Source organism: Parus major, chromosome 3 (genome assembly GCF_001522545.3).
Source record: "Parus major isolate Abel chromosome 3, Parus_major1.1, whole genome shotgun sequence".
NCBI classification, from domain to species: domain Eukaryota; kingdom Metazoa; phylum Chordata; class Aves; order Passeriformes; family Paridae; genus Parus; species Parus major.
In genome coordinates this window covers 29,780,972-29,799,318 of record NC_031770.1, presented here as the reverse complement: position 1 = coordinate 29,799,318, position 18,347 = coordinate 29,780,972, and the positions used below count along the sequence as shown (strand labels likewise).

Genomic DNA, 18,347 nt, shown 5'->3' with positions numbered 1-18,347 from the left:
GTCAAATGGCAGGGAGGGATCACTGAAATACTGCACATCATTGGGAAGAGTACTGAGAACAAAACAGGGCTGTTCTGTCACCCTGTTACAGCCTGCTGCACCCAAATCTCAAATGCTCACATACAGTTCCGGTCTCCACACCTCAAGGAGTACATACTAGAGTCAGAGAAGGTACAGCCAATATCACTCAAAATCATAAAAGAAACTGAATAGATGGAAGCAAAGAGTTAGGATTGAAGGATCTACACTTGGTACTTAAAACGGCTTAGTAAGAGTCACAAAAAGTGAATGCAATGTTTTCATTCACCAGATCCCACAATACTGGAATTAGAAGAAACAAAGTAGCAAAAGAATTGTCTAAATGGATAAAACTACTTTTTTTTAATGCAGTGGTTCATGAGCTTTTGGAAAGTGCTGCCTGCAACTACAACCTGCAAGCAGTTGACAGCACCCCAGTCAGACGGACCTTAGATAAATTATCGGCCAAGCTGTGTGTGAACATGTATTTGCAGGATCAGAGGAGTATGAGGATGGAACACACAGGATGTCTGTGCTCACAGCCTCTTCCTGACCAGCACCTCCTGCTCTTGAGTTCAGAGACTGGACACACAGTGAGGGTGCCCGCTTACCTCACTCAACAGGGCGCTTGCACTGTTAATGAAAATGCAAGTTGATTAGCCAACTTTGCAATTTGCCATTAACAGAGACAGGGTAATTAAGCTGAACAAAATACAGACGTGGAAATCAATATTTAATACACCTTCCATCACAGCTGTTATTGCCCAATACAAACAAGAAAGACAATGAAGAGAAGTAATGAAAGTACTACTTAATTCATCACTAAAGATGTTACTTGTAGTATCTAAAATTTCCAAGATACTTATTACATCTGCAGTGAAGTATAGAAAAATTTGTCCAAATCTTAAAAATGAGAAACAAACTTCAAAGTATAAAGCTGTTAAAGCTGCTTTGTGGTAAAAATGAAAACCCAAATGCACAATCTGGTGTTTTAGAAAAAACATTTTTTCTTTCCTTTAGGAGGCATTACAAATAGTAACTGCTTCCAGTACAGTAGCAGCCTAAAAATCATAAATCTCCTATGGTTTTCCTATCATTAAACCTACCTTAAAAAAAACCCCTCTCTTAAAACATTTATCACTTGCCAAGAGTTTTTCCGAAACATTGTATTTTTTCTGAGTAATACATCTCTCTTCCATTGTTTTCTTTCCTTCACTCACTTATTTCTGTCAGTTGAAGAGACTTATATACACCTTCATATCTTATTTTCTACAAATCTGATTCACTATAGAACATAAATTGTTCACTTTGATTCTTCATTTTCAACTGCTTGTATTCTATCTTCTTTTGTATTAAAGCGCAAATATTCCTTTTAGAAACTATTTAAACTGCATCAAATAGAACCATCAGTCCCATCATCCCAATTGAAATGAAGATGAGAAAGAGCAAATACAGGCCAAGCCCAAGAATCATAACTTTAAGACAAGCTGCATGAGCTTATTTTGAGGAGAAAAATGACACCGAAGAGAAGTTTACTTTAGGGCTTTTTCACTCATACACTTTCCTTTCTGCTACTCAGAAGATAACTTGAGGTTTGTGCAATAAGAATCAAGTTTAATTACAGACAAATTCACTTTACTTTAATATTTTTATCATCCCAATTATTCCACAGCTAAGATTGGCCTAATGTTGGTTGACAGATGGCTTTATAAACTTAAGACACTGAAAAGTAATCCACAGAAGTGGATTACTTGGTTCATGTAAACAATTTCAATATTCATAATGTGCAATTTTAAATGTGGTGCTGTGTTTCAGATACACATGGGCAAACAGCACCCATTATCTGCTAAGAAATGGGGATACAGAGAAATGCTTACACAATGTCATCAAACAACTTCAACATCACAGATCAACAAACTAAAATAAACCAGAATTCTTACAAATTTACAAAAAAAACATGATTTCCTCTTGGAAAAGCCTGTCTCTGTAAATATGCATGGCAAGTTTTCACAGTTAATTCTAGCTCTTGGAGTGCAAGAGAAAACACAGAAGGGAGTTTAAAGAAAAGTGCTCAAGATGCCTTTTAAACACACTCGTCTTATGCAACTTTAAAATTTAACTTTTAAAAAAGCTTGCTTTAGAATTTTCATCAACAATTTGGTAATTCAGCATTTAGGTGTATCTTTATGTATCATTGTCAAGATGAGTAATTGTTGATATATTTTATATATTAGTAAAGGCCTGTATGCACAAACCAGCCTTTGAAATAAGTCATGATATTAAGGGCTAAAATCCTTGAAACTTGCCTGCAGAAGAGAGAGTAAAGCAAAACAATATTCTTGTGTGTAGGAGAAAAAATGTAAACTGTGTGTGTTAGCCAATAGTAGCTTGCTCTGCCCGCAAAACCTGCAGAACCCTATAAAAGGTGTGTTAATAATAGAAATAAACAGCGTTCACAATTACTTCTGTGAAGACTGGTGAATAGCTGGGCGGTTCCTCAATAAGTAATTACTTATAATTTTGATCTACATCAGATCTCATTTATGAGGTGAAATGCTGAAAATAGACATCAAGACAATTTCGAGTTTAAGAAACTCAAAATGAATACTTCAAAATTCAGACTAAGTAAATTCTAACCAAACTACAAAAAGCCTACTTATTATTATGTCAAACATGAGAAATATGTAATTTAGGTCTTTTAAAAGGTTAATTGTTTCTTCCAAACCATAAAGCAAAAAGAAAATAATATATTATACATTTTTTAATAATTCATATCCAACAAGCTCGATTGGCAGGCTGTCCCTATTTCTCAGGTACTTCTATACAACATATATTGACCCTCTACACACACATTTTCAGACAAATACTCATTTTCAGATGATAAGTTGTCTGGCAGGTTGTCATTGACAGCTCAAATGCACACTGGCTTTTTTACTTTCCCTCAAAGCCAAGATGGGCTCTTTAGGTTAGAATAATTGAAATTGCTATGACAGACAGGAGAAAGAATCTGAGAAGAAAAAAGCTGCTTTGATAAAGTTATTGATAAAAATTATTATTGATTATTCCTGTAGAGATGCAATGAGCTTTTGCATCACTAGAAGAACATTTGGAGCTGGATTTAGAAGTGTAAGATTGAGATAAAACATATACACAACCTGAAATAAAGAAAAAGATATTTGAAATCAATAAACACTCCAACTCAGATGAGGCAACAGCTTTCATGATCCTGTGTAGATAATCTACTTTGAAAAATCTCAGACTATCACCTTTCTTAGGAACAGAAAAAAACCAAAACAACAAATCGAACACAAAAAAACCCAAACCAAACCAAACCAAAAAAAACAGAATGAAAACCTACTGGAAGAGAAAAAAAAAGGATGTTCAAACATTGATAGAAAGAAAAACAAGCAGCAGATATTCACTAAAACGGAGACTACAGGAAACCATTTCCTCCCATTTCAAAGTTAAAGTATTGGAAACATACCAATAAAGACTCCTAAATATGATCACATCTTACAAGAAAGAATGATGAGTGAGCTCTACTCTCCACCCCAAAAACAAAAAAGTAAACTGCCTGCAATGAAAATTGATTTTTTAAAATAATGTCATGTGAAAACATGAAGTGAAAAGCCTCAAAAGTCTGGAGTAACATTTTAAAATTGCTTTTATTATTTATTACTATGCTGCTGTAATACAAATCAAGATAATTTTTACTTATTTCTGGACATTACTGTATCGTTTACAGTATTAGATTCAGGAAAAGATTTTAAAATTTCACTTTTCCAGAAATAAAGAAAAGCTATTTGAATTACGCAGCAGGGTTGGGATTTCTTCCTAAACTCACAAACAGCAGCATATCTGTACAGTTAGAAATAAAATATTTACACAAGAGTCAATGCTTCCCAAAGAACAGTACAAATAAAATAACTGATCAACATGTTGCCTGTGCAACTACTTGTAATTCTCAGATGCTGTAACTAAGGTAAAGATGGCTTCAGTTACCCAAGTTTAATAATTCCCTTAGCAAGAAGTCCTTTTATGAGGATACTAAGGACTTACTGATGAAAAAAATTTCACATACTTTATAGACTGACAGAAGGCTCTTGCCAGCAACTCTTAGTCTATGTTTTCTAGTTAGGTTAGCGATGCAGTAGGGCTTCATTTTAAGTTAAAACAACGTTTAAAAGATTCTTTTGGATGTCTCCATGCTTTTTCTGACCACCGCCATTCCCTAGTGGGAAAGGGGAAATAATGCATAAAAAACACTCCCAAGTGTTAAATTAGATCTGCAGACACTGCCTTCCCCTCAGTTTATTTCAAGTATATGGGACAATGTTTCAACTGCATCTTCCTCAAGAGTTGACTCCTCCCTTGTTTCAACATCTGCTTAAATCAAACTGTATTTGGAATGTCTCCTGCCAAGTTACTATCCACCTAAGATTCCACCAATCTCAGGAAAACTGCTAAATGGCTATCCATATCAGATAACATTGTCAGAGACTTACTGGTAAGGCTGAAAGTGAGACACTGCTGCTTAATCTGTAGCTAATTTCAATGACTCTCCCAGAGAGAAAGAAAAATAAAATGACTGCAGCACCACCAGTAGAAAGCACAATTATCTGAGGCTGCCTGATTAAGACTAGAATTAAAGAAAAATGTTTTGTCTAGCCTACACTTGAAAATCACATCTTCTTGCATATCATTACATGCAAAATAATTGTGCACAATTCCTAACATTTCTAAGTTCTGAACAGAACTGCCTTAGTACTGAAAAATTTACTCTTCTTGCATTTTTTCAATGTTCAGAAGACATGGTCTACAATTTAATTTGTCATCACTCAAGCAGAGGATTACAAATGGTGTAATCATTAGTAGCAGAAACTGTTGAAGCACTAAACAAAAAAAACACCCAATAACATCAATGCTTAATATAAGGAAAGGCAAGTAATTTTCTCTGCACCAATAAATAAATTTGAAGTACAAACACACCTTCTAAAGTAAAAATAATTCTAATGCCACACTTTCGATAGCAGCCAAGTCCTTTAAGGGAAACATGGAGTCCTTATATCACTATTAATTCAACACACCAGTATTAGAAAATCTCAAGATTTTTCAGCTCAAAGCAGATTTAAAGAACAGAAAAAAGAATATGCTTAAATAATTTCCCAGCATGATTCACAGGCATCTATCTGTTCTCTTAATAGAAACATACTTTAGGACCAAATGTTTATGCAGTAATAACTAGTATTTCCTTTCAATAAATCACATTATTATAATCACAAAAAGAGCTAAGACAATAATAGCAAATACAGACAAAAACCGATCTCTTTACTCTTTTAATACGTTTTTGAATTTTGGTATTACTGACAAAATAGCACTGATTTCAGACTATAAATTGGTCTGGTCAGGGAAGTACTCCCCCAGTCAAAACACAGAATCATTCAGTGTCAGACTAAAGATGGAAAATTAATTGAAAGTTTCCATCTGATTTTATCGACTAAATCTGTACTTGCTCCCTCTATAGCATAAACAGGAAACCAGAATGATTTTGTAAATCTGGGAAGTTTAATACACAAAAATAGCACACAGCAGGAATAACACTTTCATCAAAGGACTGCAAACAGTAAGAAAGTAGGTCTTTTAAACTTTTATTGTAGTGACACCTTGTGGCTACATTTGCCTTATTATGTGTCATGGAGTTACTTTACCTTTAAGAAAAGTTGAAGTTGCTGGGAACTGCCTGGAGTCTTTTCTCCTGACCAATTATCGGTCATTGCTGAGAACTGACAGCAGTTTAGGCCATTGAAAAGTGGGATCAACTTGTGAACCCTACCTTAAAGTGTAAAACCAGAGCTCTCTTGGTTCTCTTTGCTTCCGGGCTGTGAAGATCGCTCCATTCCCTGCCCAGGCCATGCGTCCGGGAGGGGACAGGGCTGGGCCAGCTGGGAGATGCGGGCCCTGCGGAAGGTTTTCCCCGGGCTTGGGCCACGTCAGGCTGAGCCGATCTCTGGCTCGGCTGCAGGTTTTTTGCTGTAACTAAATTCACTAGAAACTGCTGAGTGAAGAAGGAGAGAGGCTCTGGACCTGCAGAGGGCTGGGGCGGCGACTACACTCTCCAGAGCAGCCAAGAGGAACTCTCCATCGCAGACGGCTCCAGTTCCTGCACTGGCCGAGGCCACAGAACTACCTACAACAGCCTGGGCAAGATTTTAACTCTTTCATTACCCAGATGAGACTTGTGGATTAATCTTTTTATCCAGAGAGGAAAAAAAAGAGAGTGATCAACATGAAAAGAGACTTTATAAACTACCAGTGACAGGAAAGAAAAGAAGCTTCAGAAAAGGTAGAGAATTAAGAAGATGCTTTAATTTAGCTGAAATATCTTTCTGTTAAAACTATGGAGATGGACAATGAAGTTCTGAAAAAAACTCCTTTAATTCATGATAAAGTATGTAGGGAGGAATAAAGTGTTCAAAGTGTAAATTTGAGTAAAAAGTAGAGTAATTATGGTATAGTGAAGTGCTGGAAGATTTGAAGCCTTGAGAGGCAATGAGAAAACTGTTGTCTAGTGAAGCTCACAGAAACAGATGAAGAAGACTTTTTGCCTTTGAATAACTCATCTTTAAAAATGCCATCCCTAGACTCATGGCCCATAATATACACCTCAGGGTGATGTAAAAATGGGAGGGGTGGGCTCTGATAACAGCAGCTCTGGGCAGCTAACATTAGGGCAATGGAAAACTATAACAAAAACAGTTTTCTTGTGAGAAACTCCATAAATTAACAGGAAGAAACTTCTGTTTCTCTACAAAGACTGGTGAAAAGACTGTAGCAAGAATTGGGACTGTTTTAACCACCAAAGTTCCAAAGTTTTTGTCTCTGTTGTCATATGAACAAAGGAATAGTGGGTAGATAGGGGATGAAAAGGTTTTTCTGGAAGTTTATTCTGGTGTTCTTATTCTTGTAGTTTGTCAATAAACTTTCTTTATCCCTTTTAAGTTTTATGCCTGTTTTGCTCTTGTTCTAATCCATATATCACAGCAAGAAATAAATAATTTTCTTAGTTATTGGTTTAAAACCACAACATTATGAAACCTCAAAATTTTTCATTTTCTTGCTTTTAATGCAGTTCTTCAAATATTGTGGTTGAGGACAAAGTAAAAAGATGAAGTCACAAAAGAAAATTTTGTGACCTTTCCAACATGAAAGGATAAAACAGTGGGAAGGATAAAACAGAGAACAGCATTACCTGCTCAAAGACCTTTAGCAGTTTTAACCTTCATTGCTACCAGAGGAAGATGGAATAACTATGAACCTGACACTTATTCCTAACTTCCACAGGAAGCTGATTACATTAACCTGCGTCCTATCTTCCCTCTAAAGAGTTTTCATCCAGTAAAAAAGGCATTGATTGTAGAATTGAACATGGACAGATTTGATTAAGAGGAAGGTTACAGGTTTTCAAAACGACAAAGACCCCAACCCAAATAAAAGACACACTCCATCAATTTTTATGTCCATAGAAATGTTTAAGTAGCTTCTTAAAACTTAGATGAATGTATCAGTTCAGACATTGACAGCTCTCACCTTTTAAAACTACTATTTATGCAAAATTAAACTTAAAAAGGCAACTGACATTGCCTAATGTCACAGGGCTCATATCCTATTTATAATCTATGTTTGAACAATTGCTCTAGTGTATCAGACAACTGGCTGTCCTTCAACAACCTGTGCAGCATCTGGCATGTTCTACTATCTCACTCTGGAAAAATGCACACAAACAAAAAAATCCCAGCCAATAATTCTACTCTTCAAATCTTTCTTGCTCCTTAAAATGACATCTTACACAGTGATCTCATAAAGCACTTTGAGGTAAAATAATTTATTCCTTTTTTAATAGCAAAAAAACCCAAACCACCACCTGTCTGAAGCCCTTTCTGATAAAGCACTCAATCCATGACTATCTACTAAAAATGCATTCAAAACTTTTTAAAAGTTGAAGCATGCTTCCCTAAGTGGTTGCTTCCAAAAATATTATCTGCATTAATAAGACAAAGAGAGTAAAATGCCAAAACTAGTATTAGACAGAATATTAATATGATGCTCCCACTCCTCTGTACTGTTGTCCATTAACAGTAAAATTTTGGCACTGGGACTTCTGACACTAAAACAAGACTTTACAGCAGAAGCAGCATTGAGCAAAACAGAGCCTATAAAATGCTTAAAACTTATCTGCCCATTGATAAGCATGTACAACATGTCTGTGAAACAGAATATCAAATATTGAAAGAATACATTCTGACAATCTCATATTAGCTCATATTTTAAATCTGTGCTCACAAGACTGGAGAACACATCTTTTTAGGTGACAAGAAAACTCCACATGTATTAGGATTTCTGTTTCGTGTGTGTTAGTATACTAGATATAACTAACTCATTTAAGTAAACAGAACTACTTAAAATAACAAAACATGGAAACTGGAGACAAAAGAAAGGCTTAGAAGTCCTTGCTTACTTCTTTCCGAACAGAATATTAATTTAAAGACCGATAAAATTTCTAATACTAATATCTATATGTACATAGCCTCTCCTGCTCAAGGCCTCTCTTCTAGAGAGAATTTGATCAAAATTCCTGATCAAAGGAAAGTCAACTTCAAGTAATACCTATTTATATTAATATAATTAAATAAAAAGTTTAAAGTGGAACCCCTCAAAAATTTGTCAGCAATTTTACACCTCTAATTACATTTTAAATAGCCTCGTCTTCCTATGGACAGGGGAACAAATACATGAAACAACAGTAAATAATAGCCATTTTTGACTAGCAAATGCATTCTTACTATAACGTAGGCTTCAATTCATTGATGTAAATAAAGATTACTGAACAACCTTACCTAAACTCTCCTTAATTATTATGGTGACTCAGCTGAGAACTCATATTTTGCTTTAAGGTTACTGCTCCTTAACACTCAGTGCTCATAAACTTATGCTGCTACATGATTTTTCTCTTTAGCTCTTCCACTTGCCCTTCAAATAAGCTGTACCTCCAAGAAATTCCCTACCATTTTGTGGATATGATAATGAGGAATAGAGATTTACAGAAAAAGCCAGGATTTCTTTGGGAAAAAGAAAGCACTTCTCTCCATGGGGATTCTGAGAGTTGCTGTGCCAATTAAAAAGTTTATGTCTACAGAATAGTTATTAAAATACAGGTCATTTCCTCTCAGGGTCTATGACCCAAAACCTAATAATGACAGTATCTTCGGTATATATAGGTTGTATCCTCCCTATCAACGAGCTCAGTTCAGTTTTTGAATAAGACTGCTTCAATGTGATTATCAGCTTCTTGCAGAATTCCCAATACCTACAGTTAAAAAAACATCTTAATTTTAACATCACTTAAACCCATCTAGCTATTTTCTCAGAGTGGCAGAATCTCAGAATACACTGATGTTGAAGGGACCCACAAGGATCATCAAGGTCCCTGTCCTGGCCCTGAACAGCACCGTCTCTAAGAGTGACACCTTGTGCCCAAGAGTATTGTCCAAATGCCTCTTGAACTCTGTCAGATCGGTGCTGTGACTACTTCCCTGAGGAGCCTGTTCCAGTACCCAATGACCTGTGGATACTAAATGCAAAAAGCAAGCAGGGAACAGAGCCTATGTGAAACTAAGACACATGGACTTCGCACTCTGGCCTGAGAAAGCATCAGAAAGAATCCAAACAGTCCTTGGTAAAGGACAACAATCTTCGCAGGTGTTGTTTAGGATTTACTTGCAAGGGGTCAAGGGGTGGTTTTCCACTTAACCAATGATGGTGATGTGTTGCTTTAATGACCAATGAGAGTTTTACCTCTCAGACTTTCTCGAACCTGTCTATAAAAGAAGATCAAGAATAATAAACTTTGCTCTCTTGGACAATGCAGCAAAGAGTCATGTCGTACTGCTTCGCCATTCTTAATATAGTGAGACAACCATGCTCTGAGTGAAGAACCTCTTTGTAATATCCACCCTCCCCTGACACAACTCCAGGTCATCCTCTCAGATCCTGTTACTGGGTACCACAGAGAAGAGATCAGTGCCTGCCCCTCCTCTTCCCCTCACAAAGAAGGTGTAACTGCAATGGGGTCTCCTCTCAGTCTCCTCCAGGCTGAACAGGCCTTAGCTGCTTGTCAATTGGCTTCCTCTCAAGGCCTTTCATCATCTTCACTGCCCTCCTTTAGACCCTCTATAAAAGTTTAATATCCTTCCTATATTGTGGCACCCAAAACTGAACATTAGAGGCATTCCTCAAAGCTCCGTAGTTCTAACTCTCTCCTTTCTGCCTTTCATAACTATTTAAAACAGTGCAACAGTAGAAAATATATAATATTAAAAATATATTTTCACATTCTATAGTAAGTGCATTATAAACATTTAGGCAGTCAAGGAATGAGTTTTACTACCGAGTGAAAAAAACCCTGCATCACCTGCAAAAAAGGTGTGTATGACTCAAAAAAAAAAAAAAAAGAAAAGAAAGGAGAAGGAGATACATAGATGCAGAAAAAACAGAATTTTCAAACCGGATGCCTGCATTGTATCAACTACATTAATATCAGAAAAGAATAAGATAAACTATTACAAAGCTCTATAAATTAAGATAAACTATAATTTTAGCATAGCTGATGAAAGTTAAGATACCATACATTTTCAGAAGTACATAATGAAGTAGCAAAATCCAGCAACTTATTCTGGTACCAACATTCTTTAGTGTTAGCTACTGTATATTACAACTGATGAACTAACCTGCAGACACGGGCAGGAAAATACAGGTTCTGCCAGGACCGACAGAGGTATTTAGAGTGATCGATAACCCGAATCCAGTCCAATTCATCCATGGACACCTCAATGTAGTAGGAATAAGACCTATGGATTGTCAAAAAATACCGGTTAGAATACAAGTTGACAATTTTACACAGTCTTCTGGATTTTCAGTTGTGTTGAAAAGAAAACTGTTCTTATAAAGATCCCTACCTTCAAACTAGCTTTGAAAAGAAACTCTCACAGTTAAGATGTATTTTCAAAATGATTTAAAACATCCACACACTCACAATCTACAGTCATTAGATGAGACTACTATGCCTCAAAAAATGAAACGGAGACATTTGACTCATGTCATAAAATTATCATTTGTATTCTTTCCCCATGGAATAAAACTAAACCACCAGTGATATGGTACTATTTCTATTGCCAAATCAATAAAGAAAAAATTAAAAACAATTTCCTAGATCAAATATACAAATTCAAACTCCTTACTTGAAAAATGCAAATTTATTTTATGATCATTTTCACTGATGTTGTTTTTCACTTCTGACCCTTCCAGTTCTTTACGATACATCATTGAGACTGTCACTACTTCCTTACACATTCCAAAATTACCTCATGAAAAATAAAAAAGCCATTAACAGAATCTGTGTCTTCCTCCTGCTTAGCAGTCGTGTTTACCTTATAGTTTGCTGTTAAAAGAAAGCAAACCCAAACCAGAACTTGAAAGTCACAGCTAATTCCCTATTATATCCATGACTGTAACACTTAGAATAAAGTAGAAATTTCACTTGTGGAACTGCAAGTCATTGAATATGTTTCAGAGTATTTTCTTTCTCCTAAGGTACTAGTCTGCAAAATTCACAGGCAGTTTAACAGCACCATGTAAGCACTTAACATCCTTTCACATTGATTTCTAAAGAGGATTTGCTCCTAGGGAGTTCTACACAAGCATTTATTATTAAAATTAATGCCTTTGTTAATATTTCCAATTTTCCTGAGGACTTAAGAGTATGTACTTAAAATGATATTGTTTAAAAATCCTTAAAACGATAGTTACTACCTTGGAAAGCTAAGGCTGAATCTTTAAACATCAATTGCATAACCAGCTTTCACATTCACACCAATGAGATGTGTAATACAACCCACACAAATACAATATGCTTTAGCAAGATTACTATTTTTAACATATGCATACTTGACCAAACTAGGCCCAAAGCTTTAGAGTTTGAGCAGTTTGTATACAAAAGTTACTGATAGTCCTATGTGCCTTGTGAATTTACAGGTTCTCACACCATCATTACTAATGAACATATATTTGTAACCTATATACAACATGATACTTTCTGGTTTCTTAAGATACCAAGCAAAGAAATATTACCTCAAAAATAAAGTTCCATTATCATACACAATAGCATCCTTTCAAGTTTCCCAAGGCTGGATAGCATCTTATTTGCAGAAGCAGGTTGAATAGCTACTATCCTTAGCACTTTTACAGCTAAGATTCAGCTGTTAACACTCCTGAACTAGAGGTGTAAGATACCTGTTAGTTTCCGTTTGATTCTGTTAAGAATATCCAATAGACTAGAGCTTCACATAAACAGTTGAAATGAACAGAGTAATTTAAAAAATTGTTCAACAAGAAAGCAATCATGCTGTACAAACCTGCTCATGTCTATACAGGCGTTAAAACAGCTCTTTAGAAGACATTATTCATATATCCCATGAAAAATATGCAGTTTGGTGGACAGCAATTGTTAGACAAAGACTGTAGAAAGGAATAGATTTCTACAGAAATCAAGGACAATCTCAGAGAAAGTTCCTTAAGATCTTAGCTGGCAAATTTCTGCACACCTTTCTGGGCACTCTTCCCAAGTTCAACTACCCCACTATAAATTGTTTTCCTAATATTTAATATGAATTTAACTTCTTGCTTGTGTCCACTGCTCTTTGCACTTTCAGCACACAGCTGCAAGAGAATTCTGTCCCTGTATTCTCTATATTCCACTGAACAGGTGTTGAGGCCAACAAATTCTCCCTTCTAAACCTGCACACCTTACCAACAGCAAGATCTCATGTGCTCAAGCCTTCATCTTGTTGTCCTGCTGAACTCACTCCAGAAAGTCAGTATCTTCTACTGATGAGCCAAATGCCTCCATTTCCATTTATCTAAGATAACTGAGTTACTCAAGGGAAAAAAGCTTGACAATTCGTAGAACAGAGAATCAGACTATTCTGAATTAGAAGGAAATCCCTAGGGTGATCAAAGTCCAACTCCTGGCCTTGCATAGGCTAGACAGTACTAATACCAGTACCATACCAGTTGGGAAGCAAAAGAAAGCCCAATAGCAAATTTTCCACAGAAACTAGAATGATTAAAAAAAAAAAATTAAAAATCAGCATGACACAGAAACTAGATCTTAAACCGTTCTGCCCTCAGTATTTTATGAAGACAAAAATCCCTAGAGATCCACATTGTCAGATATTGTGCCAGCAGTACTAGTTTGTTCTACAAATTTCAGATGAATTGCACAGGACACCAAACAACAGGTAACTTTTTAAAAAGTTGTCCCAACAAGAACATTTTTCCCTGAGTTTTACCAGCTGCAAATTTATGCCCTACAGATGAGGGGCATTTTACATTTTTATATAAGTTCTCTAAAAATTGATACAGGACTCATTATTAACATATCTCTAATACTTTTTCAGATTTTATAAAGTTAGTTGCTAACTGCTTCATAAATTTGGTTGGTCTTCTGTCACAACTAGTATATTATATGAAGCAGTCCGTATACCTTCAAGGATCCACTTTTTGATCTTTACAAAATAAATAGAAGGGAAACAAATTTCAGTTAAACTGAAGTAGAATTTCCTTAGAACAGTAAAATAGCTAAAATTAATGAAATTGGTTTTGAATTATTAGTAACTAACTCATATTTAAAAATTTATTTAAATTTACAAAAAACCCCACTCTAACTAAAACTTTTATATACCCTGTTCTAGAATAACATGGCTTAGCTAAAAAAGCAAAATGCAACTGGTTCTGCAATGCTAAACTGTTAGTTTAGAAATAAAATAAAACTAATCCTTTACCAGAAAGGTCATAAGGTATACAGTAAATGTGTAAGTAGCATGTTTTATTGTTTTTAACAGCTTATGAGTACCTGCTGAGCTGTCTACTAAACTGCAAGATCTTTGTCATGGCAAGTTACAAAATTAATATATTAAATTTTTCAGATAAAAAGAACCTTGCAATTTTTCTACTTCAGCAGCCTCTCAATTGTTCAAATGTGCCTAATTTTAATTTTCATACATTCCATAATAATGTAAAGTAGGTCAGTAACAACGGGCAACAGTATCTATTACAATTCATATTTCAGCAGTCTAACCACAAAGTGGCTTCTAGTAACTACTGTAGTCAGTTGGTAATTCACATTTTGAATAAATTTTATTACCTCTGAATTACAGAATCACAGAATCACTTAGGCTGCAAAAGACCTCTGAGATCAGGTCCAATCTTGCTGTCAAAGTGTCCCATTTCTTAACAGTTTTGATATATTGAAAAAATTGGAACAAAAAATATCTTTTAATGTTTCAAATGCAAATATATAAAAATATTTAAATACTTTGAGGCAGTTTAACATATCTAAATATGATCTGGTGCATAAGTAACCAAAATTGCATTAAAAAATCAGGTTGTTTCCAAATAAACTTTGCAATTGTCATCTCCAATACGATCATGCTATTTCCATAAAATATTTAATTTACAGTTTGCACTGCTACATTATTTCCAGAATAAATGCATTACTTTGCTTTTTTATGTCACCTTGGCACCTACCGACTGTCTCTGTCCCACAGGAGAATTCGTATGTGGTTGATTATTGAGGGCTGACCTAGTTTAATCTCAATTCCAGACCGGCAGTCATCATTGATTGGGTGTCGAGAGAATCCATGATCCAGGTCGTAGTTCTGAGTATCTCCATCCAATAGAGCAGACTTCAGCTCCCCTTTAACAACTTGTGCTCCATACTTCATTGTTGCAATATTCTCCCCAGGTACTAAGAAGAAAAGGAAATAATTGCTTAAATTTTACACTCTCATACTGAATATTAGATGTTCTGAATATAAACTCTATTAGGTTAGACAAATGATTTATTGCTAGTATCCTTTCTTGGCCACAAACACATGCTCTAGGGGAAAAAAAAAAAGAAAAAAGGAAAGAAGATAAAGAGGCATTAAAAAAATTTAGCTTCTTCAATTTCATTTGGTATCTCCTACACATTTTATGGTAATAAAGCTGTGATAATTTACTATTATGTAGCAGCTATATTCTCAGTCCCCTTCATAATTTTACAGAATTCTGTCACATCTGTCAACTGTTGTTTGCTTTAGGTTTGGGTTTTATTTTCCCCCAAATGGAAGAAACTTAAATGTGCAAAATGTGTATCAAATATTCAAGATGCATGCTGAATTTGCAGAGTGGTGTATACCGCAGTAAAGCCATTTATGTTCCTTTGTCAACTATACAAGTTTCCAGTACCCTGCAAAGCTAAATGAACTTAAGTGAAATGGGAAACTTCTGACTATTTGGGCTTTCAACTCACATGGAAAAGCAAGTTTCTTATGCCACCATTTCACCATTTCATTTCCATAAACCTGTGTCGTGGGAACAGCATCCTTCAAACTAACTGTGAATAATTATCCCTAACTTCAACTACAGAACAATACTTTTTATAAACTAGCCTCTTCAAAAGACATTTTTAACAGTCTTGTTTGAGGAGAGATCCTAGAAAATACGATTTGAAAACTAAATTATGAGAAGCTACCCCAAACTCTTCAGGCAGATTGACAACAGAGGTATGCATTTTAACATGGTGTTTAAAATTTGATATCTTAAGAACAGAATTTGAAGTGGTAAATGGTCATCAACATTTTCACAAATAGAAAAAGTTTTAAGATCCTGAATGAGTACTAAAACAACAAAGAAATTCCAGTCTCCAAAAAGCTGCGAGTATGAGAATTTTATTGTGGAGATAAATATCCAGGAAAAAAAGCCAGAAAAGACCATTTGACTTATTTAAATTTATCTACTCCAGTGTCAAGAGAATGTCTTGCATGACTTGCATATTCTACAATATCCTAATATTAAATTCATATGTTTAAATACTAATAACTATAACTTCTAAGAGAGAACAAAGAGAATATGCAATTCTAAGACAGCAGTAATTTTCAGGGCTCATGATGCATGACTGAGCATATAGTGCAGACTCTTAAAGAACACTTAAGTTTTCTGCGGGTCAAAGTCATACATTAGATGGCTAACGACATCTTTTTAAAGCTTGAGTGTTAGATACTCTTGTTGAATTAACAGATATCACAGAAAAAAAGTCAAACAAGGCTTCTTACACTTTACAGGCTTCCATTAAAACAACTTCAGAGACTTATTTAGACAAGCATGTAAAGAGTAAGAGAAAAGTCATAAGTAGTAGAGGAAAAGTTACAAAAATGTTTATGAAGTAGAAAACAAGTCACTATCAACATAAAACCACTTACATATCATATATCTCACAGTCAATTCATTTTTATTTTCAATTATTTTGTAAAAAATTTTCAATTCAATTACCACTTCCTCTAGGAAAATAGTATTACATTCATGTTTGAACAATATCTGAGATACAAAGCAAGAAAATAAATGTCTAATATCGAGAAATAAAAATGACATGAACAGTTACATAACAAGATGTTTCATACTGCAGATCTTTTATAACACACAGTAATAGATGAAAACTCAAAGCACAAATTAACCATATCCTCCAGATAACCACAGTCACTAAATGAGAAGGAAACAAACAAAGAACTTCATGCTTACTTAACATGCCCCTGTAGTTGAGGTCCATGTCACGACTCTCAGAACGAATCTTAATGGCATCTAGGATGGCATCAGGTGACAACAACCCAGAAGGTCTTACAACATTCAGAAGTTCTGTTAAACTCATTAGTGGCAAACGTACTGCTTGCATGATTTCAGCATGGTTTTCCTTGGGGTTATGTTTACACCAGTTCATCAAAGCTTGGAAAATGTCCTTTTCAGGAGCTGCAAATGAGTCTCTCAGTACTATACTTAGAAGAGCAGCCTGGAAAAGAGAAATAAGAACAAAAAATATATCCCCTAAGTAAACAGAAATTAAATTGAATTTTATTTTTTTAAACAAGGGAAATTTAAATAAGGCAAAAAAAATTAATGTCTATTTTAACTTGTAGCTATTAAAAATAATCTCTAAAGAAGTGATTCCCTGAAATTATAGCTTATTCTAGTTATGCAAGAATTACAGAATCCATGACCAAAACAATAGACAATAAAACAAAATCACTAGAAGAAATTGACATCAATATAATCAATATAACATTCAGTAGTTCAAATTTGCTTTGGAATATTACCAGAAATTTGGGGACTTGGTAGTATGCTTCAAAACATTCCTTTAAACTTAAGTTGCTATAAGGGCACTGGTGAGAAAAAAGTGTTGCTTGAAATGAAAATGAAAAAATCATTTCTTTTAACCATTTCAAACTACTTGGGATTTCTGTCCTGTCACAATCTTTCTCTGTCTTTTGGTACCAACTACGAATCACCAGGTAAAAACTCCAGTGGCTCTTACTCATGTATAAAACCCACTGACTCCAAAATGAGAACAAAAATAATCTAATAGCTTTTTGATTTTCACTTAGCTAGCAGAAGCTAGCAGGAGCTTGCCTAGAAAAAAGAAAGATCTCTCATATATACCAAGACTGGCTATGCCAAAGACCTTCAAGTGTGCACTTCCTGATGCAGGATGTTTGCTCGTTTCTTTATTGACAATACGCTCTCAGAGCTCAGACTTAACAAGCTGAACATGACAAAGCACAGAGAGAAAAATTTTTATTTTCTCCTTATATAAGGAGTAACTTATTGCAGTGTCATACACTCATTCAAGGAATAGACCCTTCACATCTTTTCCCCTAAGAAAAAACACTTAAAAAAAACCCAATTAAAGCATCACTCAAAGTGTTCTGCTGCTTCATGTGAACACTACTTGAAAACACTCGCTATTATGTCCAGCCCAAAGACCCCTTGAGAGTAAGTGCAAAACTTCAACTTCATAGAACAGTCTGACTCAGTCACAAATATTTATGCATCTAACAAAAAAAAACAACACAAGAAAAACCCCAAACACCTACCACACCATCATATTCTGCAAATTCAGAACATGATGACAATCAGCAACATAAATCACAGTAGGCTCCAGAATGCTTCCATTTGCCCAGCAGAAATTCACCCATCACTGATGAAGCCTATATCAAGGAATCCTTAGAACAAAGCATATCCTGTCCTATTCAAGTCTATATTTGACTCTGCAGCATTCACAAGCCAAATTACATTATACCAGGAACAGATGAAGTAAGATAAATTAAAATTAGATTGACTGATGCCATCTTTTAGAACACTCCAACAGACATACTATATTTAGCTATATTTACTGGTCAATATCT

General features: G+C 35.1%; 1 protein-coding gene across 14 annotated transcripts in view; it reads right to left on the bottom strand.

Annotated features, from left to right (window-relative positions):
• Positions 1–18,347, bottom strand: part of BTBD9 (BTB domain containing 9) — a 130,619-nt gene that overhangs the window by 106,048 nt on the left and 6,224 nt on the right. For all 14 annotated transcript variants that reach the window (XR_001520264.3, XR_001520262.3, XR_001520267.3 and 11 more), the window contains exons 5-7: positions 16,690–16,954; positions 14,659–14,878; positions 10,803–10,922 (exon numbers count right to left, since the gene is read on the bottom strand). Coding sequence is in view for 2 of the 14 variants with exons in the window: in XM_015621059.3 (XP_015476545.1) it covers positions 10,803–10,922; positions 14,659–14,878; positions 16,690–16,954 (605 nt within the window). In the remaining 12 variants the exon portion in view is untranslated. The remainder of the gene's footprint in view (positions 1–10,802; positions 10,923–14,658; positions 14,879–16,689; positions 16,955–18,347) is intronic.